The sequence below is a fragment of the Mobula hypostoma genome, chromosome 1 (assembly GCF_963921235.1).
Source record: "Mobula hypostoma chromosome 1, sMobHyp1.1, whole genome shotgun sequence".
Classification (NCBI taxonomy): domain Eukaryota; kingdom Metazoa; phylum Chordata; class Chondrichthyes; order Myliobatiformes; family Myliobatidae; genus Mobula; species Mobula hypostoma.
In genome coordinates, this window is record NC_086097.1 from 4,532,180 (window position 1) to 4,552,715 (window position 20,536).

Below are 20,536 nucleotides of genomic sequence, written 5' to 3' on the forward strand. Positions count from 1 at the left end.
ATTTTGTGTGTGTTACTCTAGATTTCCAGCATCTGCAGAACCTCTTGTGTTTATGGTTTGTTCCTCTTCTAGAATCTTCGAGAATAGTCCATCCGTTTGAACTGATCTATTCACCTTCAGATCTTTCAGCTCTCTAAGCACCACCTGACTACACTCACTTTGGTGCCTGATTCACAAAGTTCTGACATGTTTCTGACATCTTCCACACTAACACAAAATACTTATTCATTTCATCTGCCGTTTCTATGTTCCCCATTACTACTTGTGAAGGATCACTCTGCTGTATTTCGGTGTTCACTGTGTGTCTCTTTGGGCAGATGGTATTAGCTTGCTGCGTACACAGTGGTTAGAATGCACTCTGTATCTGTTGGCTCTTTGAAGTCCCTCCCTTCCTTAATCCCCAGTTGTGGGTGGTGTTTATCAGGGAGGAAGACATTATTCCTGTATTGCAAACATAAGAGGTTCTGCACTTCCTGGGAGAGCTCATTCCTCACAACCTCACATTGTCTTAAAACACATCCTACACAATCTGGAAAGCTCACCAACACCTCTACTCTCAGAGGGGGCTGAGGAGAGCTACACTATACACATTTAATCTCATGTCCTTCTGCAGATGTGCACTAGAGAGCTTCCAAACAAGCTGTATCACTGCATGGCATGGCATGGAAGCAGCAATTGTGGTGGACTGGGAGGCTCTACAACAGGCAGTCAAAATGCCCATCGCATCACTGGCATCAGCCTACCCACCATCAAGGACACACAGTGTATAGAAAAATGCATTGGAAAAGGGTCAGTAACATCTTAAAGGATCCCACCCACCCTGCTCATGGACTGCTTGTCGGGAAGAAACTATATAGTATCCACACCAGGACCACCAGACTCAAAAACAGCTACTTTCCCCAAGCAGTAAGGCTGATCAACACCTCTACTCACTAACCCCCCCCCTCTCCACACCCCCAACCACCACTACTTTATCATTTCCTGTCAGACACCTTATGTACAGACACTCCTGTGCCTAGCGTCACTTTATGGACATACAACCATAAACCTATGAACACTATCTTATTGCCCTTTTTTCTATTTTTGCTCTACTTAGTTAATTCATCATCATCATCATCATCATCATCAGGTGCCGTGCCCAGTTTGAGTTTTGACTGCCATGGCCCACACACTCCTGTTTCAGGTCAAGTGGATCAATTCATTGGTATTCATTTCCAGTTCTCTGGCTACTGTCTCCATTATCATTTGTCTTTGTCTTCCTCTTGCTTTCTTCCCTTCAATCTTTCCCATAATTACCGTGCATTCTAACTCCTCTTTCCTAATCACATGTCCAATGAAGTTACGTCACCTTCTCATGATCTCATACATTATTTCTCTTTTTGTGTTTGCTCTGTTCATGACATCCTCGTTAGATATTCATTTCATCCATGATATTCTTTGCATCCTCCTCAAAAACCACATCTCTGCTGCTTCAATTCATTTCCTCATGTTACAAGATATTGTCCAACATTCTGAGCCATATAACATAACTGGATAAACATAACATTTCAGTACTCTGAGGTGGGTTGTCATGCCTAATTTAGTATTGGTCAGTATACTCTTCATTCTCGTAAAGGTGTCTTTTGCCATCCCTATTCTTCTTTTGATGTCCATATCGCACCTGCCATCTGATGTCACCCAGCTTCCTAAGTAGCAAAAGTTCTGTACTTGTTTTATGTCTTCCCCGTTTATTCTCAGCCTGCAGACAGGATTCTCCTTCTTTTTGGATATCACCATACATTCTATCTTTTTGCAATTGATAGATAGACCATTTATGCACTTTCTTCAACAATTATATCAATTAGGTTTTGTAGTTCTTCCTCCGTACTTGCAATTAACACAGTGTCATCTGCATATCTGAAATTATTGATGTTTTCACCGCCAACTTTGATTCCCAAAATGTCTCTTATTTTTTGTAATATTGTTTCACTGTGCACATTAAATAAATCAGGGAAGAAAACACACCCTTGTCTAATGCCTATCTTGATTCTCGTAAACTGACTCACTTCTCCATCTATTTTTATAGCGGCAGTTTGTTCCCAGTACAGATTTCTGATTAGGCGGAGGTCTTTGGAATCTAGATCTAGAGTTTTCTGTAATATTTCAAATAACTTATTGTGCTTCACTTTATCAAATGCTTTTGTGTAGTCGATAAAACAAATAAACAAATCTTTTTGCACTTGAATAGCTCATTCTGATAGTATCCTTAACATCAATATTGCGTTTCTTGTACCTTTGTCTTTCACAAAACCTCATTGTTCTTTACCTATAGGCGATAATTTGTTCTATTACTAGTTCATCAGGACCTGCTGCCTTTCCTTTCTTCATCTTATTTATTGCATTATGAACTTCAGATTTAAAAATACTTGGACCTTCTATGTTTTTCTTAATTTCTGGTTTTTCGCCTCGATTGTCTTCAAACAATTCCTGAATATACTCAGTCCATCTGTTCATAATCTCATCTTTTTCCATGATAATGGTACTGTCCTTTGCTTTCAAACATCCACCTGAAGAACAGAGGAGCTTTTTACCAGTGATATTCTTGATTTGTTGATTTAACCCTTTTGGATCAGTAATAGGGATTCTTTCTATTTGCTCACATTCCTGGTTTAACCATTCTTCTTTGGCTTTTTGACATAAGTTTTTAACTTTTTTATCTAAGGACTTATATTCTATAGGATTTGCTTTCTTCCGTCTTCTTTCTTCTATTAGATTTTTGATTTCATCTGTCATCCATTTATTCTTTGTGCTTTTTTCTTTTTTAGGAATCACTGACTTTGCCGATTCTACCAAGGTATCCTTTAGAGAGTTAAATTTCATTTCTACGTGATTGCTATCATCTTCAACAGATTCTATTTCTAGAATTTGAAATCTATTCTTTACTTCAATTGTAAATTTTTGTCAAGTTTTCTTCTTTAAGAGATTGTTCAGGTTTTTACTTCTTTAGTTTTTTAAGTTTTACTTTTACATGACATATTACTGGGTTATGGTCACTATTACAGTTTGCACCTGGATATGTTTTGCATTCAGTCACTGAGTTTATAGTAATAAAGTCAATTTGATTTCTAGTGTTATCACCTGGACTTTTCCAGGTCCACAAGCGTCTTGGGTGGTTTTTAAAGTAGGTATTCATAATGACCTGATTATTCATCTTGCACTATTCTACCCATTTCTCACCTCTTTCATTTCTTTCCCCTAGTCCAAATTTTCCTACGGTATCTCCATCAGCACCTTGTCCTCCTAGATCTCCCATGACAATAACAGTATCTTGAGATTTGCATCCATTCTTTGCTTGTTCAAGCTCTTCATAGAATTTATCTATATCCTCATTTGTTCCATCTGTTGTTGGTGCATATACCTGTATAATTGCTAAATCGAATGGTTGTCCTCTGAATCTAACAAGGAGCACTCTTTCTGATATTGCCCAATATCCTAAAACACTTTTTGCCATGTTTTCATCCATAAGAATTCCACTCCATTAGTATGGGATGTTCCACAAGAATAGATTAGTGTCTTATTTCTACTCTGGCATGTTCCAGCACCTATCCAACGAACTTCGCTAATTCCCATGATGTTAATCTTTAGTCTTTCCATTTCATTTATCACATTGTCCAATCTTCCTGCTTGATATAGGGTTCTTACATTCCAAGTGGCAATAATTTTCTTTTGTGTTACTTGAATTTTATGAGCAATAGCTTGATGATGGTCGGGGATCCCCTGCTGACCAGAATCAACCCTACCGAGTGAAGCATCTTCAGAATTGTCTTGAAGATCTCTTGACACTGTTGTTGTGTGATACATTTTGTGAGTTTGACCATGGTTTTCTGAGCAAATAGATTCTAGGAAACCTAGTAACCAGCAACCGTGGTTTGCTGTTGCCTACCATTGGTCGAACTAAAGAAATCGCTATTTCTCTTCCCAAATGTTCATCCGCCTGTACTATAGCCGTTGACATTTGAGGTCCTAGCTCATCCACCTTCTCCATCATAAGTTCAGTTACTGAACCTGCCAGATCTGCCATTGGCCTTTGCTCATATCCTGAGCAGGAACCCTTGCAGGTGCTGCTGTTCCAAGCCAGAGCGCCCTGGGAGCAATGAATGACTAAGGGGTAACTCCACTTTCCCCAAAGCTCTGGAAGTCCCCAATCAGAGCCTCATCACCGGTTGCAATTTAGAGTCATACGTAGGATGTTTATTTAATTCACCTTTTAAAATATATATATATATATATATATATATATATATATATATATATATAAAACAGTCATTTATATTTTAATTATTATGCATTACAATGTACAGCTGCTGCATAACAACAAATTTCTCAATATATGCCAGTGATTTAAAACTGATTCTGATACAATCAGTCTATATGTGTGTGTGTATGTGTGTGCGTATGTGTGTGTGTGTGTGTATATATATATATATATATATATGTGTGTGTGTGTGTATATATATATTATATACACACACACATACACACACACTATCTTATGTATTTATATTTATTGTGTTTTTATGTAACACCCTCATGCAAGACGATCCTTTTTTTTTAACATAGTTATGCTGTTGGGCATTTTTTTTTGAAGATCACCTCAAAATGCAAATCTATATAAAAAGAAGTATTCCTTTAATTACATTATACAATAGAGTATTTCAGTTTTGCTGTTTAAGATAAATTTTCCAGTTGATTAATAAGTTAGGCTTGTTGAATTAGCCAATAGGATTTGTCTTGTTAACATTTCAGCCAATAAGATGCCCCAGAGAAAAAAGCAGTAATGGGTAGCCATTCTGGAGAGAGCTTGGGAGTAAAGAAGTTTCAAGAAAGATGGAGAAAGATGGGGAAGAGAAACGGACAATGAACATAAATGCTCAGAGAAATAAATTTGGAAGGACAGATACAGATGTCAGAAAATCCTCATGTAGACTATGGTTTTCTGGAGAATGTGCAGATAACTTACAGTCAGCTAACTAGCACATGACCTTGGAGAGAGGGCAAGAGGAGACAGATATTTATTTTTCTATTTTTAACTTGGTCGGGTTCTTCAGCGCAGAACCGTTTTGGCACTGTGAGTAAGGAAAGTGTAGCAACTGGATTGATTAAGCAGCAATGAGCTCCAAAGATTATGTGCACGCTATAGACTGACATCTATGTAATGGGCCCTTTTCTTTATTTTGTTTGATGTAGTTTAAAATATTTTCCCAATACAATTTCAATTCAAGTTTACATTGGTGTGAGTTAAACTCTTTACTTCCTGCACAATACAGGCCCTTTGGCCCACAAAGTTGTGCCGAACATGTCCCTACCTTAGAAATTACTAGGCTTACCCATAGCCCTCTATTTATCTAAGCTCCATGTACCTATCCAAAAGTCTCTTAAAAGACCCTATCGTATCCACCTCCACCACGGTTGCCAGCAGCCCATTCCACGCACTCATCACTCTCTGCTTAGAAAACTTACCCCGACATCTCCTCTGTACCTGCTCCCAAGCACCTTAAAACTGTGCCCTCGTGTGGCAACCATTTCAGCCCTGGGAAAAAGCCTCTGACTATCCACATGATCAATGCCTCTCATCATCTTATACGCCTCTATCAGGTCACCTCTCATCCTCCGCCGCTCCAAGGAGAAAAGGCCGAGTTCAATCAATCTGTTTTCATAAGGCATGCTCCCCAATCCAGGCAACATCCTTGTAAGTCTCCTCTGCACCCTTTCTATGGTTTCCACATCCTTCCTGTAGTGAGGCGACCAGAACTGAGCACAGTACTCCAAGTGGGGTCTGACCAGGGTCCTATATAGCTGCAACATTACCTCTCAGCTCCTAAATTCAATTCCACGATTGATGAAGGCCAATACACCGTACGCCTTCTTAACCACAGAGTCAAACTGCACAGCTGCTTTGAGCGTCCTATGGACTCAGACCCCAAGATCCCTCTGATCCTCCACACTGCCAAGAATCTTACCATTAATATTATATTCTGCCATCATATTTGATCTACCAAAATGAACCACTTCACAATTATCTGGGTTGAAAACCATTTGCCACTTCTCAGCCCAGTTTTGCATCCTATCAATATCCGGCTGTAACCTCTGACAGCCCTCCACACTATCCACAACACCTCCAACCTCTGTGTCATCAGAATTCCTCTACTTGCTCATCCAGGTCATTTATAAAAATCACGAAGCGTAAGGGTGCCAGGACAGATCCCTGAGGCACCGAGCTCCATGCAGAATATGACCCATCTACAACCACTCTTTGCCTTCTGTGGGCACCCAGTTCTGGATCCACAAAGCAATGGATCCCATGGATCCCTTGGATCCCATGCCTCCTTACTTTCTCAATAAGCCTTGCATGGGGTACTTTATCCACTGCCTTGCTGAAATCCATATACACTACATCTACTGTTCTTCCTTCATCAATGTGTTTAGTGTTTATTATTGTGTTCTTTATCTTATTGTGTTTTTTTTTGCTTCTTTGGATCTGGAGTAACAATGATTTCATTCTCCTTTTCACTTGTGTACTGGAAATGATATTAAACAATCTTGGATCACTGCATCACAGTCTGGTATGGAGGGGATCCTACACAGGACCAAAAGAAGCTGCAGAATGTTGTAAATCTAGTCAGCTCCACCTTGGGTACTAGCCTACAAAGTACCCAGGACATCTTTAGGAAGTGGTGTCTCAGAAAGGCAGCGTCCATTATTAAGGACCCCCAACACCCAGGGCATGCCCTTTTCTCACTGTTACCATCAGGTAGGAGATACAGAAGCCTGAAGGCACACACTCAGTGATTCAGGAACAGCTTCTTCCCCTCTGCCATCCAATTCCTAAATGGACAGTGAAGCTTTGGACACTACCTCACTTTTTTTAATATACAGTATTTCTGTTTTTGCACATTTTTAAAATAATCTATTCAATATACATAACTGATTTACTTGTTTATTTATTATGTTTTATTTTATTTATTATTAGTATTTATTTTTTCTCTCTCTCTCTCTCTGCTAGATTATGTATTGCATTGAACTGCTGCTGCTGCTAAGTTAACAAATTTCACGTCACATGCTGGTGATAATAAACCTGATTCTGATTCTGCATCTTGAACCTTGTCTGAGCTCACGGGTTGCAATGCTGCCCTCTGCAAGTGGGTTTGTGGTAGCTATAACATTTAGCAATTGCTCTTTCAATTGACTCTGGGTGATGCAAAGTGAAGTATTACATCACATGTTCTCCAGAATGAAAGCTTGCCAAAAAGGACAAAAAGACATAACTTCACAAATTTCCTGGCATATGTCCATGTTAATGAACACAAGAGATTCTGCAGATGCTGGAAATCCAGAGCAGCACAGAAAAAATGCTGAAGGAACTCAGCAGGTCAGGCAACATCTATGGAAATGAATAAACAGTTGGACGTTTTGGGCCAAGACCCTTCTCCAGGACTGGAAAGAAGTGAGAGAAGATACAAAATAAAGAAGATGGGGAAGAGGAAGGGATGCATGCTAAATGCTGATAGGTGAAGCCAAGTGGGTTGGGAACGGAGATGGAGCGAGAAGCTGGGTGATGTAGGGTGGAAAAGGTGAAGGGCTGGAGAGGAAGGGATCTGAGGAGAGGAGAGTCACCATGGGAGGAAAGGAAGGAGGAAGGGCAAAGGGGGGTGGTGATAGGTGGAAAAGGTAAAGGGCTGAAGAAGGAAAAAAGCTCACAACACGCTGGAGGAACTCAGCAGGTCGGGCAGCATCCGTGGAAAAGATTGGTCGACGTTTCGGGCCGGAACCCTTCGTCAGGACTGAAGAGGGAGGGGGCAGAGGCCCTATAAAGAAGGTGGGGGGAGGGTGGGAAGGAGAAGGCTGGTAGGTTCCAGGTGAAAAACCAGTAAGGGGAAAGATAAAGGGGTGGGGGAGGGGAGGCAGGGAGGGGATAGGCAGGAAAGGTGAAGAAGGAATAGGGGAAAACACAATGGGTAGTAGAAGGAGGCAGAACCATGAGGGAGGTGATAGGCAGCTGGGGGAGGGGGCACAGTGACATAGGGATAGAGGAGGGAGGGGGAGGGAATTACCGGAAGTTAGAGAATTCTATGTTCATACCAAGGGGCTGGAGACTACCTAGACAGTATATGAGGTGTTGCTCCTCCAACCTGAGTTTAGCCTCATCATGGCAGTAGAGGAGGCCATATATGGACATATCTGAATGGGAGTGGGAAGCTGAGTTGAAGTGGGTGGCTACTGGGAGATCCTGACTGTTGTGGTGGATGGAGTGGAGGTGCTTGACGAAGCGGTCCCCCAATCTGCATCGGGTTTCACCGATGTAGAGGAGGCCGCACCGGGAGCACCAGATGCAATAGATGATCCCAACAGACTCACAAGTGAAGTGTTGCCTCACTTGGAAGGACTGTTTGGGGTCCTGAATGGTGGCAAGAGAGGAGGTGTAGGGACAGGTGTAGCACTTACGCTTACAGGGATAAGTGCCAGGTGGGAGATTCGTGGGGAGGGACGTGTGGACCAGGGAATTGCGGAGAGGGGTGGAGAGGGAAAGATGTGCTTAGTGGTGGGGTCCTGTTGAAGGTGGCAGAAGTTGCGGAGGATAATGTGCTGGATCCGGAGGCTGGTGGGGTGGTAGGTGAGGATAAGGGGAACTCTGTCCCTGTTGTGGTGGCGGGAGGATGGGGTGAGGGCCGAAGTGCGGGAAACGGAGGAGATGCGGCTGAGGGCATTATTGATGACGGCAGAAAGGAAACCACGATCCTTAAAGAAAGAGGACATTTGAGATGTCCTGGAACGGAAAACCTCATCCTCAGAGCAGATGCGGCAGAGATGGAGGAAATGGGAATAGGGAATGGCATTTTTGCATGTGGCAGGGTGGGAAGAGGTATAGTTGAGAGGACTCAGGTTGGAGGAGCAACACCTCATATACCGTCTAGGTAGTCTCCAGCCCCTTGGTATGAACATTGAATTCTCCAACTTCCGGTAATTCCCTCCCCTTCCCTTCCCTTATCCCTATGTCACTCTGCCCCCTCCCCCAGCTGCCTATCACCTCCCTCATGGTTCCGCCTCCTTCTACTACCCATTGTGTTTTCCCCTATTCCTTCTTCACCTTTCCTGCCTATCACCTCCCTGCCTCCCCTCCCCCACCCCTTTATCTTTCCCCTTACTGGTTTTTCACCTGGAACCTACCAGCCTTCTCCTTCCCACCCTCCCCCCACCTTCTTTATAGGGCCTCTGCCCCTTCCCTCTACAGTCCTGACGAAGGATTCCGGCCCGAAACGTCAACCGATCTTTTCCATGGATGCTGCCCGACCTGCTGAGTTCCTCCAGCGTGTTGTGAGTGTTGCTTTGACCCCAGCATCTGCAGGTTATTTTGTGTTTTGTGTTTACGATTTTGTGAAGAAAAAAATCTGCCAGGAGAGGAGAGTCAGCATGGTAAAAAGGGAAGGAGGGGCATTGGGGGGGGGTGATAGGCAGGTGAGGAGAAGAAGTAGGACAGAGTGGGGAAGAGGGAAGGGGGAGAGGGACAATATAGTAATAATCACTATAATATTACTAAATATTTGGGTGGTGGAGGGGAGATAGGTTTTTACCAAAGAAGATGTAAGGTGCTTCCTCCTTCTGCTACCCTGCAGGTCACCCTTGTGCAAGGTGTAGCACCTGATTAGCCCCCTGATCAGGGCCATGTGAAGTCATGGGGGCAGGTGGTGGATGGTCGCATGGGCAGATGGTGCATATCACAAGTCCTGGTTATGCGACCACTGTCTCCAGCATGATAATCTCAGAAGAGTATTGATAATGATTGGGGTCACTTGTCTTGTAAAGACACTGCCCAGAAGAAGGCAATGACAAGCCACTGCTGTCGAAGAACTTGCCAGGAACAATCATGGCCATGGAAAGACCATTATCACCCATGTCATATGACATGGCACATAATGAATTAAATGAATTTGCATATAGTGACCAGTGATAATAAACCTGATTCTGACAATTATACCGATCCCAACTAAAACTTCCCAAAGTTTTGTCCAGCGTTTCACGATCTTTTGTCAAGATAAAAATTGATTGTACAGCGTATTTCTGTTGAACATAGAAGTATCTTACCTTTGACAATTTTAGTTGTGTAGATTTAGTTATTTTGGAGAGGTTTGCATTTTTAGTGAACAGGTCGGTGATACCCATTGCCATCAGTATATGTTTGAGTTGGTAGGAAGACTTGAGCAACAACTTTGGAAGGCGTAGATCCACAGACCTATTGTAAACAGGGTCAAGAATATATTAGTTCTATTGTTTCCTTAGGTTTTTCATTTTACTGAGCCACTCCCACCGGGGCGGGGGGGGGGGAGGGGAAGCTATGTAGTATCCACGCCAGGACCACTAGACTCAAAAACAGTTACTTTTCCCAAGCAGTAAAGCTGATCAACACCTCCACCCACTATCCCACCCCTCTAAACCCCCAATCACCACTACTTTATTATTTCCTGTCAGTCACCTTATGTACAAACACTCCTGTGCCCAGTGTCACTTTCTTTACACTTGAGTACTGGAAATGACTTGAATCCTGAATCTTGTAATCTCTATGTATAATTGAAAAACACTTCCAGACTTCATCCGTTGACTTCACAATATATAAGTCAAGTCAAGTTGCTTTTTATTGTCATTTTGACCATAAGCTGCTGGTACAGTACACAGTAAAAACGAAACAAAGTTCCTCCAGGACCCTGGTGCTACATGAAACAACACAAAGCTACACTCGACTAAGTGAGACAACACAAAAATTACACTAGACTACAGACCTACACAGGACTACATAAAGTGCACAAAACAGTGCAGGGCAGTACAGTAAATAATAAACAAGACAATAGGCACAATAGAGGACAAATTACAATATAATAATAAATGATGTGCATGTCAGTCTTTTGTACTTACTTTGGTACTTCACCAGAAAACCAACGTTTCTGCAAATCTTTTCAATAGAAATTTACAGCCTTCTTCATGACAGTGAGTATTACATAAATTTGTGAGGGGTATAGTTAGGGTAAACGCAAATACACCTTTTCCATTGAGGTTGGGTGAGACTAGAACTAGTCATGAGTTAAGGGTGAAAGGCAAAATATTTAAAGGAAACATGGGGGGAAACTTCTTCATTCAGAGGGTGATGAGAGTGTGGAATGAGCTGCCGGCGGAAGTGGTAGATATGGGTTCAATTTCAACGTTTAAGAGAAATGTGGATAGGTGCAAATTTTGTGTGGTTTGCTTTGGAATTATGTTATGTCCATGCTGACTGTGAATATACTTATTCTCCAGCAGGGGTCACTGATGAGCACAGTCTACTTGACTATTAAAATATTATTCAAATTAACCAAAGAAATGGTTTAAATCTAAAATTGTAGCTTAGCATGGAAAGATTTCTAAATATTTTTCTTACCGTGAATATATGCTTTTAAGTTCAGCAAACTATTGACATATATTTCTTCCATCCTTAAAATTAAGTTTGATTTTTACATATGTAATGAAGATTATTATGAAATGAATAAATATAATTTAATTGGAGTGTTTTACTCTGATTGGTTGATTGTTGTTTCCAACCAAAACATTCCTGCACAGGCTTTGCAAAGGGTTATATTGAGCCATGTATATTATTTCTGAGTAGAATTTTCTGAAAGACACAGTGCACATGTACGGCATCCTTCACAACTTCCCGATGTTGTAAATGAATCCCCGGCAGTGAAATGCTTTGGAAATAGCTCACTGTTGTTGCGATGGAAGCATGGCAGCCAATTTACACTCTGCAGCCTTCCAGAGACAACAGCGTGATAACGATGATAATTTATGCTTAGCAGTGATGCCTAGGGAACGAAAATACCAGATGAATCCCTGCCTCAAGACGGCAGAATCTATCACCAAGGATACCCACCAGTGATGGAGATACAGGATGGAACAGGCCCTTCCAGCCCTTTGAGCTGTGCTGCTCAGCAACCCCTGCAATTAATTCTAGCCTAATCACAGGACGATTTACAATGACCAGTTAACCCACTAACCAGTAGGTCTGTGGACTGTGTGAGGAAACCAGAGCACCTGGAGTTGCCAAGCAGTCACGGGCAGAACATACAAACTCCTTACAGCCAGTGGTGAGAATTGAACCTGTGCTCACCTGTACTGTAAGGTGTTGTGCTACCCACTACACTACCCTTGTTTAAAGATACAGCACAATAATAGGACCTTTTGTCCCAACAAGCCTGTGACACACTGGATGGGCCCAGACCTGCTGGAAGTGTACAACACTATGCTTCTGGCCGGTAGTATGTCAGAGTCCATGAGGAAGGGCATCATCACCCTCATCTATAAGCAGAAGGGGGAAAGGGAGGACATTAGAAACTGGAGACCCATCTCTCTCCTGAATGTGGACTACAAGATCCTGTCCAAGGCTATCGCCAACAGGGTCAGGTCGGCTCTGGGACAGGTGATCCACCTGGACCAAACCTATGCTGTACCGAGCAGGAAGATCTCGGACAGCCTCGCACTGCTGAGGGACACCACCACCTACGTGCAGGACAGGGGGGTGGACGCCTGCCTGGTCAGCTTGGACCAGGAGAAAGCCTTCGACAGGATATCACACACGTACATGATGGACGTGCTCTCCAAAATGGGATTTGGGGAGGGAATCCGGAATTGGATCAGACTGCTCTACACAGACATCGGTAGTGCAGTCCAGGTCAACTGGTGGGAAACAGACAGCTTCCCCATCAGGTCTGGAGTCAGGCAGGGCTGTCGCCTCTCCCCTGTCTTGTTTGCTGCATTGAACCCTTTGCAGAAGCCATAAGGAGGGATGAGGGCAAAAGAGGGGTGACGCTGCCAGGCAGTGGAGGGACCCAAGTGAAAACCTCCCTGTACATGGATGACGTCACCATCTCCTGCTCTGATCCGAGGTCAGTTCGCAGGTTGATTGGCATCTGCTAACAGTTTGAGCTGGCGTCGGGGGCCAGGGTCAACCGCACGAAGAGCGAAGCCATGCTCTTCGGCAACTGGCCTGACCGATCCAGTGCCCTGTTCACCATCAGGTCTGACCACGTGAAGGTGTTGGGGATCTGGTTTGGAGTGGCTGAGGCATGCAACAAGAACTGGCAGGAGCTGACTGCCAAGGTGAAACAGAAACTGGGACTGTGGGGAGGGCGCTCCCTGTCGATAACGGGCAAGAACCTGGTCATCAGGTGTGAGGTGCTCTCAGGGCTGCTGTACTTGGCGCAGGTCTGGCCCGTCCCCCGCTCCTACAGCTCGGAAATCACCCGGGCTGTCTTCAGATTCATCTAGAGATCCAAGATGGAGTGGGTGAGACGGACCGTCATGCACAAGTCCCTGGACAACGGGGGCAAGAACGTCCCCAATGTCGCCCTCACCCTGATGGCCAGCTTCGTATGTGGCTGCATCAGGTTGTGTGTAGAACCCAGGTATGTGGGCACCAAGTATCACTATGTGCCCAGGTTCTACCTGTCGCCCTGGCTACGAAGGACGGGTTTGGTCCCACTCCCGCGCAACGTCCCAGTCAGCTGGTCGTTGCCGCCATACCTGTCCTTCGTAGAAAAGTTCTTCCAGGAGAACGCCTTTGACCACAGGGCCATCAGGCAGTGGTCGGCATGTAATGTCCTGCAGGCACTGCAGGAGAAGGACGTGATGGACATAGTGGGGTGGCTCCCGGAGCAGACCGCCCGGTGCATCTGGCAAAATGCCTCATCACCAGACCTCACCAACAGGTACCAGGACCTCGCCTGGCTGGTGGTGAGAGGGGCCCTCCCAGTCAGATCCCTCCTGTACACCCGGAACGTTGTCTCCGCACCTCACTGCCCACGGGAGGACTGCAGTGAGGAGGAGTCTGTGACCCACCTCTTCGCACACTGCCAGTTCGCAAAGAGGGTGTGGAGTAGGATGGACGGGCTAGTGTCACGTTTTATCCCCAGCAGATGCATAACAGAGGACTCTCTGATCTACGGGCTGTTCCCGGGGACGCACACGGAGACCAACATCCGGTGCTGCTGGCAGATCATCAACTCGGTGAAAGACGCTCTTTGGTCAGCCCGAAACTTGATGATCTACCAGCACATGGAGATGTCCGTGGGAGAATGCTGCCGACTGGCACATTCTCGGCTGCAGGAGTACGTGCTGAGGGACGTGCTGAAACTCGGTGCAGCCACCGCAAGGGCCCAGTGGGGAAGGACCACGGTATAGGTTTCTCCACCCGTGGGAGTGAGAGGGGTCGGAGGGCGGGGAGTATACCCCTCAACAATGATATGGTAAGGTGAACAACTGGAGTGCCACGTGGGTGGCCATAAGTATGGATATGTACAAACTATAAGGGAAAGTATGTAAAGGATGGAAAGTTATTGAATGGTTTATTGTATATAATTTTATTTTTTGAATAATACACAAGCCTAGCAAATTAGGCTAGTGACTGGTTCATCTTTGGACTGTGTGAGGAAATTGGAGCACCCAAAGGAATCCCATGTGATCACGGAGAGAACATACGAACTCCTTACAGACAGCAGAGGGAAGCAAACTCCAGTCGCTGGCACTGTACCACTATGCCACAGTGCTGTCCCAGTCTGGGTCATACCATCTTCTCCCTGTTACTACTAGGCATGAGGTGCAGAAGCCTGCAGTCCGCACTACCCAGTCCAGCAGCAGTTGCTTTCTATAATCATCAAATGGTCTGCACAGTCCTAATCCTGCCTCAACAACAGAACACCAACTGAACTTCTGTTGTGATCATCTCTATTTTTTCCACCAATGAACGGTCATTTTTCCTCTCTCTCTTGTGTAATTAATATATAATTTATATTCTGTGTGTTGTCTCCAGCTTCATGCCTGTGGCTGTTGCAAGCAAATTTTCCAGTGCACCTGTACCTCACCAGACTTATAGACTGAACAATAAACTCAGCTTGATTTGGCATCAGTTCTCAGGAGCCTTGGTTAAACACTCCATCTGAAGAGCAGAGCTCCAACTGCACAGGTGAATCAGCCAAGACTCTACTTTTTATTTGTCTTGAGATACAGGCCCTTCCAGTCCAACAAGCCACTCTGCCCAGCAACCCTAGCCTACTCACAGGACAATTTGCAATGACCAATTAACTTATTAACAGATACATCTTTGGAGTTTGGGAGGAAACCAGAGCACCAGGAAGAATCCCCCGCAATCAGGGAGGGAATGTACAAACTCCTTACAGACAGCATCGATACCGAGCTCTGAACTCCAATGCCCGGAGCTGTAACGACATCGCAGCAACTGCTACGCCAGCTTAGAGCCCACTATGCTTCTGTGATTCTTGTGATCGAGTTTCTGGAGTGGGACTTAAACTAATAAATTTCTGCTCTGAAGCGACAAACTGTACCTCAAAAGCTCAGAAGTTATTTAAATATTTTAAATCACCAATAACATAAACCTATAGAATGAAAATAAACATTGATTTCCACTACAAGCAGTTTTTTCTATATGTCTTTTGAGCACATGGCAGACATCCCAACTCTCCCGGAAGTTCCGGGAGCCTCTCACATATGAATAGTGGCTCCCTGATGCCCGCAAATTATATACAATATGACGGAAATCAGTTTTTTTGAGAGTGAACGAGCAAGAGAAAGCAAGCGAGAGAGAGAGAGAGCGCGCGAGCGAGACAGCGCGTGAGCGAGAGAGAGAGAGAGAGCAAGTGAGAGCGTGAGAGACCACGAGAGAGAGAGAGCGAGAGCGCGCCATGGCAGAGTGTTCCGAAGAGAAAAGAAAATATAAAACGTATGTCACCCCAGACTACACTAAAGTGTACCCCTGCCTAATAGGGGTAAAAAATAATGACAGTGTTGCTCGCTGCACTGTTTGCAACAGTGACTTTTCTATCGCCCATGGTGGGTTAAGACTGTAAAAGTCATGTTGAGGTGAGTTTAACAGGTGTCATTTGTTCATTAGCATAGCTAACGTTATTTAAACTAGCTGGCCAGCTGCTAAGGAGCCACTCTATTGCAGACATCCCACCTCTCCCGGAAGTCTCCCGCAAATTGATGGTGCTAGCTCCCTGAAATCAGTTTTTGCAGGGTGGGATGTCTGACATGGTAGTATAGTAGTTAGCATGATGCTATGACAGCTCAGGGCATCAGAGTTAATGTCTTTGGACATTCAGAGGACACAGCCACAGAATAGAGGGGCGTCCTTTTAGACCAGAGATGAGAAGGGATTTGTTTAGACAGAGAGTGGTGAATGTGTGGACTTCACTGCCTCAGGCAGCTGTGAAAACCAAGTCATTGGGTATTATTTCAGGCAGAGGTTGATACGGGGAGAAAGCGGGAGATTGGGCTGAGAGGGAAAATAGATCAACCATGATGAGATGTTGGAGCAGACTCAATGGGCCAAATGGCCTAATTCTGCTCCTATGCCTTATGGTCTTATAGGTAGGAGTTCAAATCCTTCCCATGCACAAGTGGGTTTCCTCCAGCTGATCCCATTTTCTCTCGTATTCCAAAGCCATACTAGTTAGTAGGTTAATTGGTCATTGTAAATTTTCCTGTGGTTAGTATGGGGTTAAATCGGGTGTTGCTAGCTGGTGTGGCTTGTTGGGCTGGAAGGGCTGTATCTCTAAATAATAAGCAAAAAAATTAAAAATAATTAAAACCACCACCTGAGCAAACGTGTCCTTATCAGCCCCATCATTTTGTGATTTATTTAATCTATGCCACTGAGAGAAAAGGAGCAGTTTCACACTGTTTAACGTATCTGAAAGTGAGATAGGCAGTGAGTGAACTGTTACTTTCCACAGGTTGAAGGAACACAACGTTTTGGAGAGCAATTTACAGCTTCTTGCTTTTTAACTGAACATCTGCGATCACCAGAAGCTGTGGTGCCACTTTCCGTGCGGTTAATTAGCTGCCTCACAGTTACGTCTACCGCAGATTTCAACTCCCACACGGAAAATCCTCAAAGATGTCACTACGCTGTAGAACAAGTCCTCCCAATAAGCACACAGCCCAGAGAGTTCAAATGTCCTTGGGCTGCAAAATATGTCACTACTTCAGTTATAGAACCAGATTTTATTGCTAGAAGATCCCTCAACTGGGGATTAATTAGGCATATATCCATGGTGAATCTGTGACATAATTTAAGATAGAACCTCGCTCTCAGACAAGTTCCTTAAGGTTATCATAGCTGATAGGGACAGTCGTGGGATAAGCTCCCACTACCTATTAAATGCTCCTAATGGCGTGCGTCTCGAATAGGCTTTGACAACCAAGTCCAGCTTCTGGCCTTCACGTGTGGTTCAGCTACTAAGCCCAACAGAACTGTTTCTACTGACAGGAGATGAGGCAACAATGTGTTACTACCACCTCAAAACCAGTCGCTTTAAGCAGATGGGGTTGCAAGAGAATGGGAACCACAGTGCCAGAACATAGTGGAGAGGCTGTGGAGGCAGATGTTAGCAAGATCTCAGACAAAGTTAGGAATCTAAAGGTTGTGCATGGTGTGACTAATGGCCAGAGCTCCATATATTTCAATACAAGAGGTATCGTAGGAAAGGCGGATGATAGTGCTGAAGATGAGGTAGCTGGTTTACAAACAGAGGCGATGTGTAGTGAGGAAAGGCTGTTGATAGGAAAAAATTGTAGACAACAGGATGAGTTGTACTGTAAAACTGGACAAAATCAAAAAGGATGAATACAGGTGTGAATGTGTGCAGTATATAGAATAAGGTAGATGAACTTGTAGCACAGTTGCAGATTGGCAGGTATGATGTCATAGGCATCACTGAATCATGGCTGAAAGAAGACTATAGCTGGGAGTTTAATGTCCAAGGATACACATTGTATTGAAAGGACAAGCAGGAAGGCAGAGGGGTCGGCGTTGCTCTGATGGTAAAAAATGAAATCAAATTATTAGAAAGAGGTGTCAGAGGGTTGGAAGATGTTTAATCATTGTGGATAGAGTTAAGGAACTGCAAGGGTAAAAAGAGCCTGACGGGAGTTGTATACAGACCCCCAAACAGAGGTAAGGATGTGGTCTACAAGTTACAACAGGAGACAGAAAATGCATGCCAAAAGGACAATGTTACAATAGTCACAGGGGACTTCAATATAGAACATAGAACATAGAATAGTACAGCACAGTACAGGCCCCTCAGCCCACAATGTTGTGCCGACCCTCAAACCCTGCCTCCCATATAACCCCCCAACTTAAATTCCTCCATATACCTGTCTAGTAGTCTCTGAAATTTCACTAGTGTATCTGCCTCCACCGCTGACTCAGGCAGTGTATTCCACACACCTACCACTCTCTGAGTAAAAATCCTTCCTCTAATATCCCCCTTGAACTTCCCACCCCTTACCTTAAAGCCATGTCCTCTTGTATTGAGCAGTGGTGCCCTGGGGAAGAGGTGCTGGCTATCCACTGTATCTATTTCTCTTAATATCTTGTATACCTCTATCATGTCTCCTATTATCCTCCTTCTCTCCAAAGAGCAAAGCCCTAGCTCCCTTAATCTCAGATCATAATCCATACTCTCTAAACCAGGCAGCATCCTGGTAAATCTCCTTTGTACCCTTTCCAATGCTTCCACATCCTTCCTATAGTGAGGCGACCAGAAGTGGACACAGTACTCCAAGTGTGGCCTAACCAGAGTTTTATAGAGCTGCATCATTAAAATATGCCTGATTTCAGGAGGGTGAATTTCTAGGCTGCCTACGAGATGGCTTTTTAGAGCATCTTGTGGTTGAGCCCACTAGCAGATCAGTTATACAGCACTGGGTGTTGTGCAAGGTACCAGAACTGATAAGAGATTAAGGTAAAAGAATGCCTCGGGGAAAGTGATCATAATATGATTGAATTCCCCCCGAAATTTGAGAACTGAGGAGAAACTGAAGTCAGATGTATGGTATTACAGTGGAGTAAAGGGAATTACAGAGGCATGTGAAAGGAGCTAGCCAGAATTGATTGGCAAAGAACACTGGCAGGGATGATGGCAGAGCAGCAATAGCTGGAATCTCTGGAGGCAATTCAGAAGGCACAGGGTAGATACGTCCTAAAGAGGAAGAAGTATTCAAAAGGAAAGATGACACAACCAAGGCTAACAAGAGAAGTCAAAAAAGCCAGCATAAAAGCCAAAGTGAGGTCATATAATAGAGCAAAAATTAATGGGAAGTTAGAGGATTGGGAAGCTTTTAAAAATGAATAGAAGACAACTAAAAATGTCAATAGGAAAGGAAACATGGAGCACTAAAGTAAGCTAGCCAATAATAATAAAGAGGAACCAAAGATTTCTTCAGATACATAAAGTGTAAAAGATAGGCTAGAGTAGATATCGGACCACTGGAAAATGATGCTGGAAGATGCTAGCTGTAAGGTGGAAGTCCCACGTTTCAGGTGGCATGAAGTGTGTGAAGTTACCATAACTAGGGAGAGGGGCTTTGAGTGATCTGTAGGTAGATAGGTCACCAGGACCAGATGGTGTATACCATAGAGTTCTGAAGGGATCATGGAGGCATTAGTAATGATCTTATAAGAATCTCTAGATTCTGGAATGGTTCCGGAATACTGGAAAATTGCAAACGTCACTCCACTCTTCAAGAAGGGAGAGAGGTAGAAGAAAGGAAACTATTGGCCAGTTAGTCTGACCTTAGTGGTTGGGAAGATGTTGAATTTAATTAATAAGGATGAAGTCTCAGAGTAATTGGAGGCACATGATAAAGTAGGTTGAAGTCCACAAGGGAAAATCTTATCTGACAAATCTGTTGAAATTTTTTGAAGAAATGACAAGCAGAATAGACAAAAGGAGAATCGGTTGATGTTGTGTACTTCAATATTCAGAAGGCTTTTGACAAGGTGCCACATATGAGGCTGTTTAACAAGCTACGAGGCCATGGTATTACAGGAAAGATTCTAGCATGGATAAAGTAGTGGCTGATTGTCAGGAGGCAGAGAGTGGGAATAAAGGGAGCCTTTTCTGGTTGGCTGCCAGTGACTAGTGGTGTTCCACAGGGGTCTGCTTTGAGACCGATTCTTTTTACGTTATATGATTTGGATGATGGAATTGATGGCTTTGTGGCAACGTTTTCAGTCAATATGAAGATAATTGGAGGGGCGGGTGGCTTTGACGAAGTAGAGAGGCTACAGAAGGACTTAGACAGATTAGGAGAATGAGCAAAAAATGGCAGATGGTATACAATGTCGGGAAGTGTATGGTCATGCACTTTGGTAGAAGAAATGAAGGGGTTGACTATTTTCTAAATGGAGAGAAAATACAAAAAACTGAGGCACAAAGTGACTTGGGACTTTGGGGTTAATTTACAGGCTGAGTCTGCAATGAGGAAGGCAAATGTGATGTTGGAATTCTTTTCAAGAGGACTGCAATATAAAAGCAACAACGTAATTTTGGGACTTTATAAAGCACGGATGAGGTCTCACTTGGAGCATTGTGAGCAGTTTTGGACCCCTTATCTTAGAAAGGATGTGTTGAAACTGTAGAAGGTTCAAAGGAGTTTCATGAAAATGATTCCA

The 20,536-nt window shown here is 43.9% G+C and overlaps 1 protein-coding gene and 1 long non-coding RNA gene across 2 annotated transcripts in view; one reads left to right on the forward strand and one right to left on the reverse strand.

Annotated features, from left to right (window-relative positions):
- LOC134344155 (uncharacterized) overlaps positions 1 to 20,536 on the forward strand; it is a 65,576-nt gene that overhangs the window by 36,394 nt on the left and 8,646 nt on the right. The gene's annotated exons all lie outside the window — the stretch shown is intronic.
- The window catches only part of LOC134344136 (alpha-1-antitrypsin-like), a 41,927-nt gene that overhangs the window by 6,524 nt on the left and 14,867 nt on the right, over positions 1 to 20,536 (reverse strand). The window contains exon 4 of the mRNA XM_063043450.1: positions 10,120 to 10,267. Within this exon, the coding sequence (XP_062899520.1) occupies positions 10,120 to 10,267 (148 nt within the window). The remainder of the gene's footprint in view (positions 1 to 10,119; positions 10,268 to 20,536) is intronic.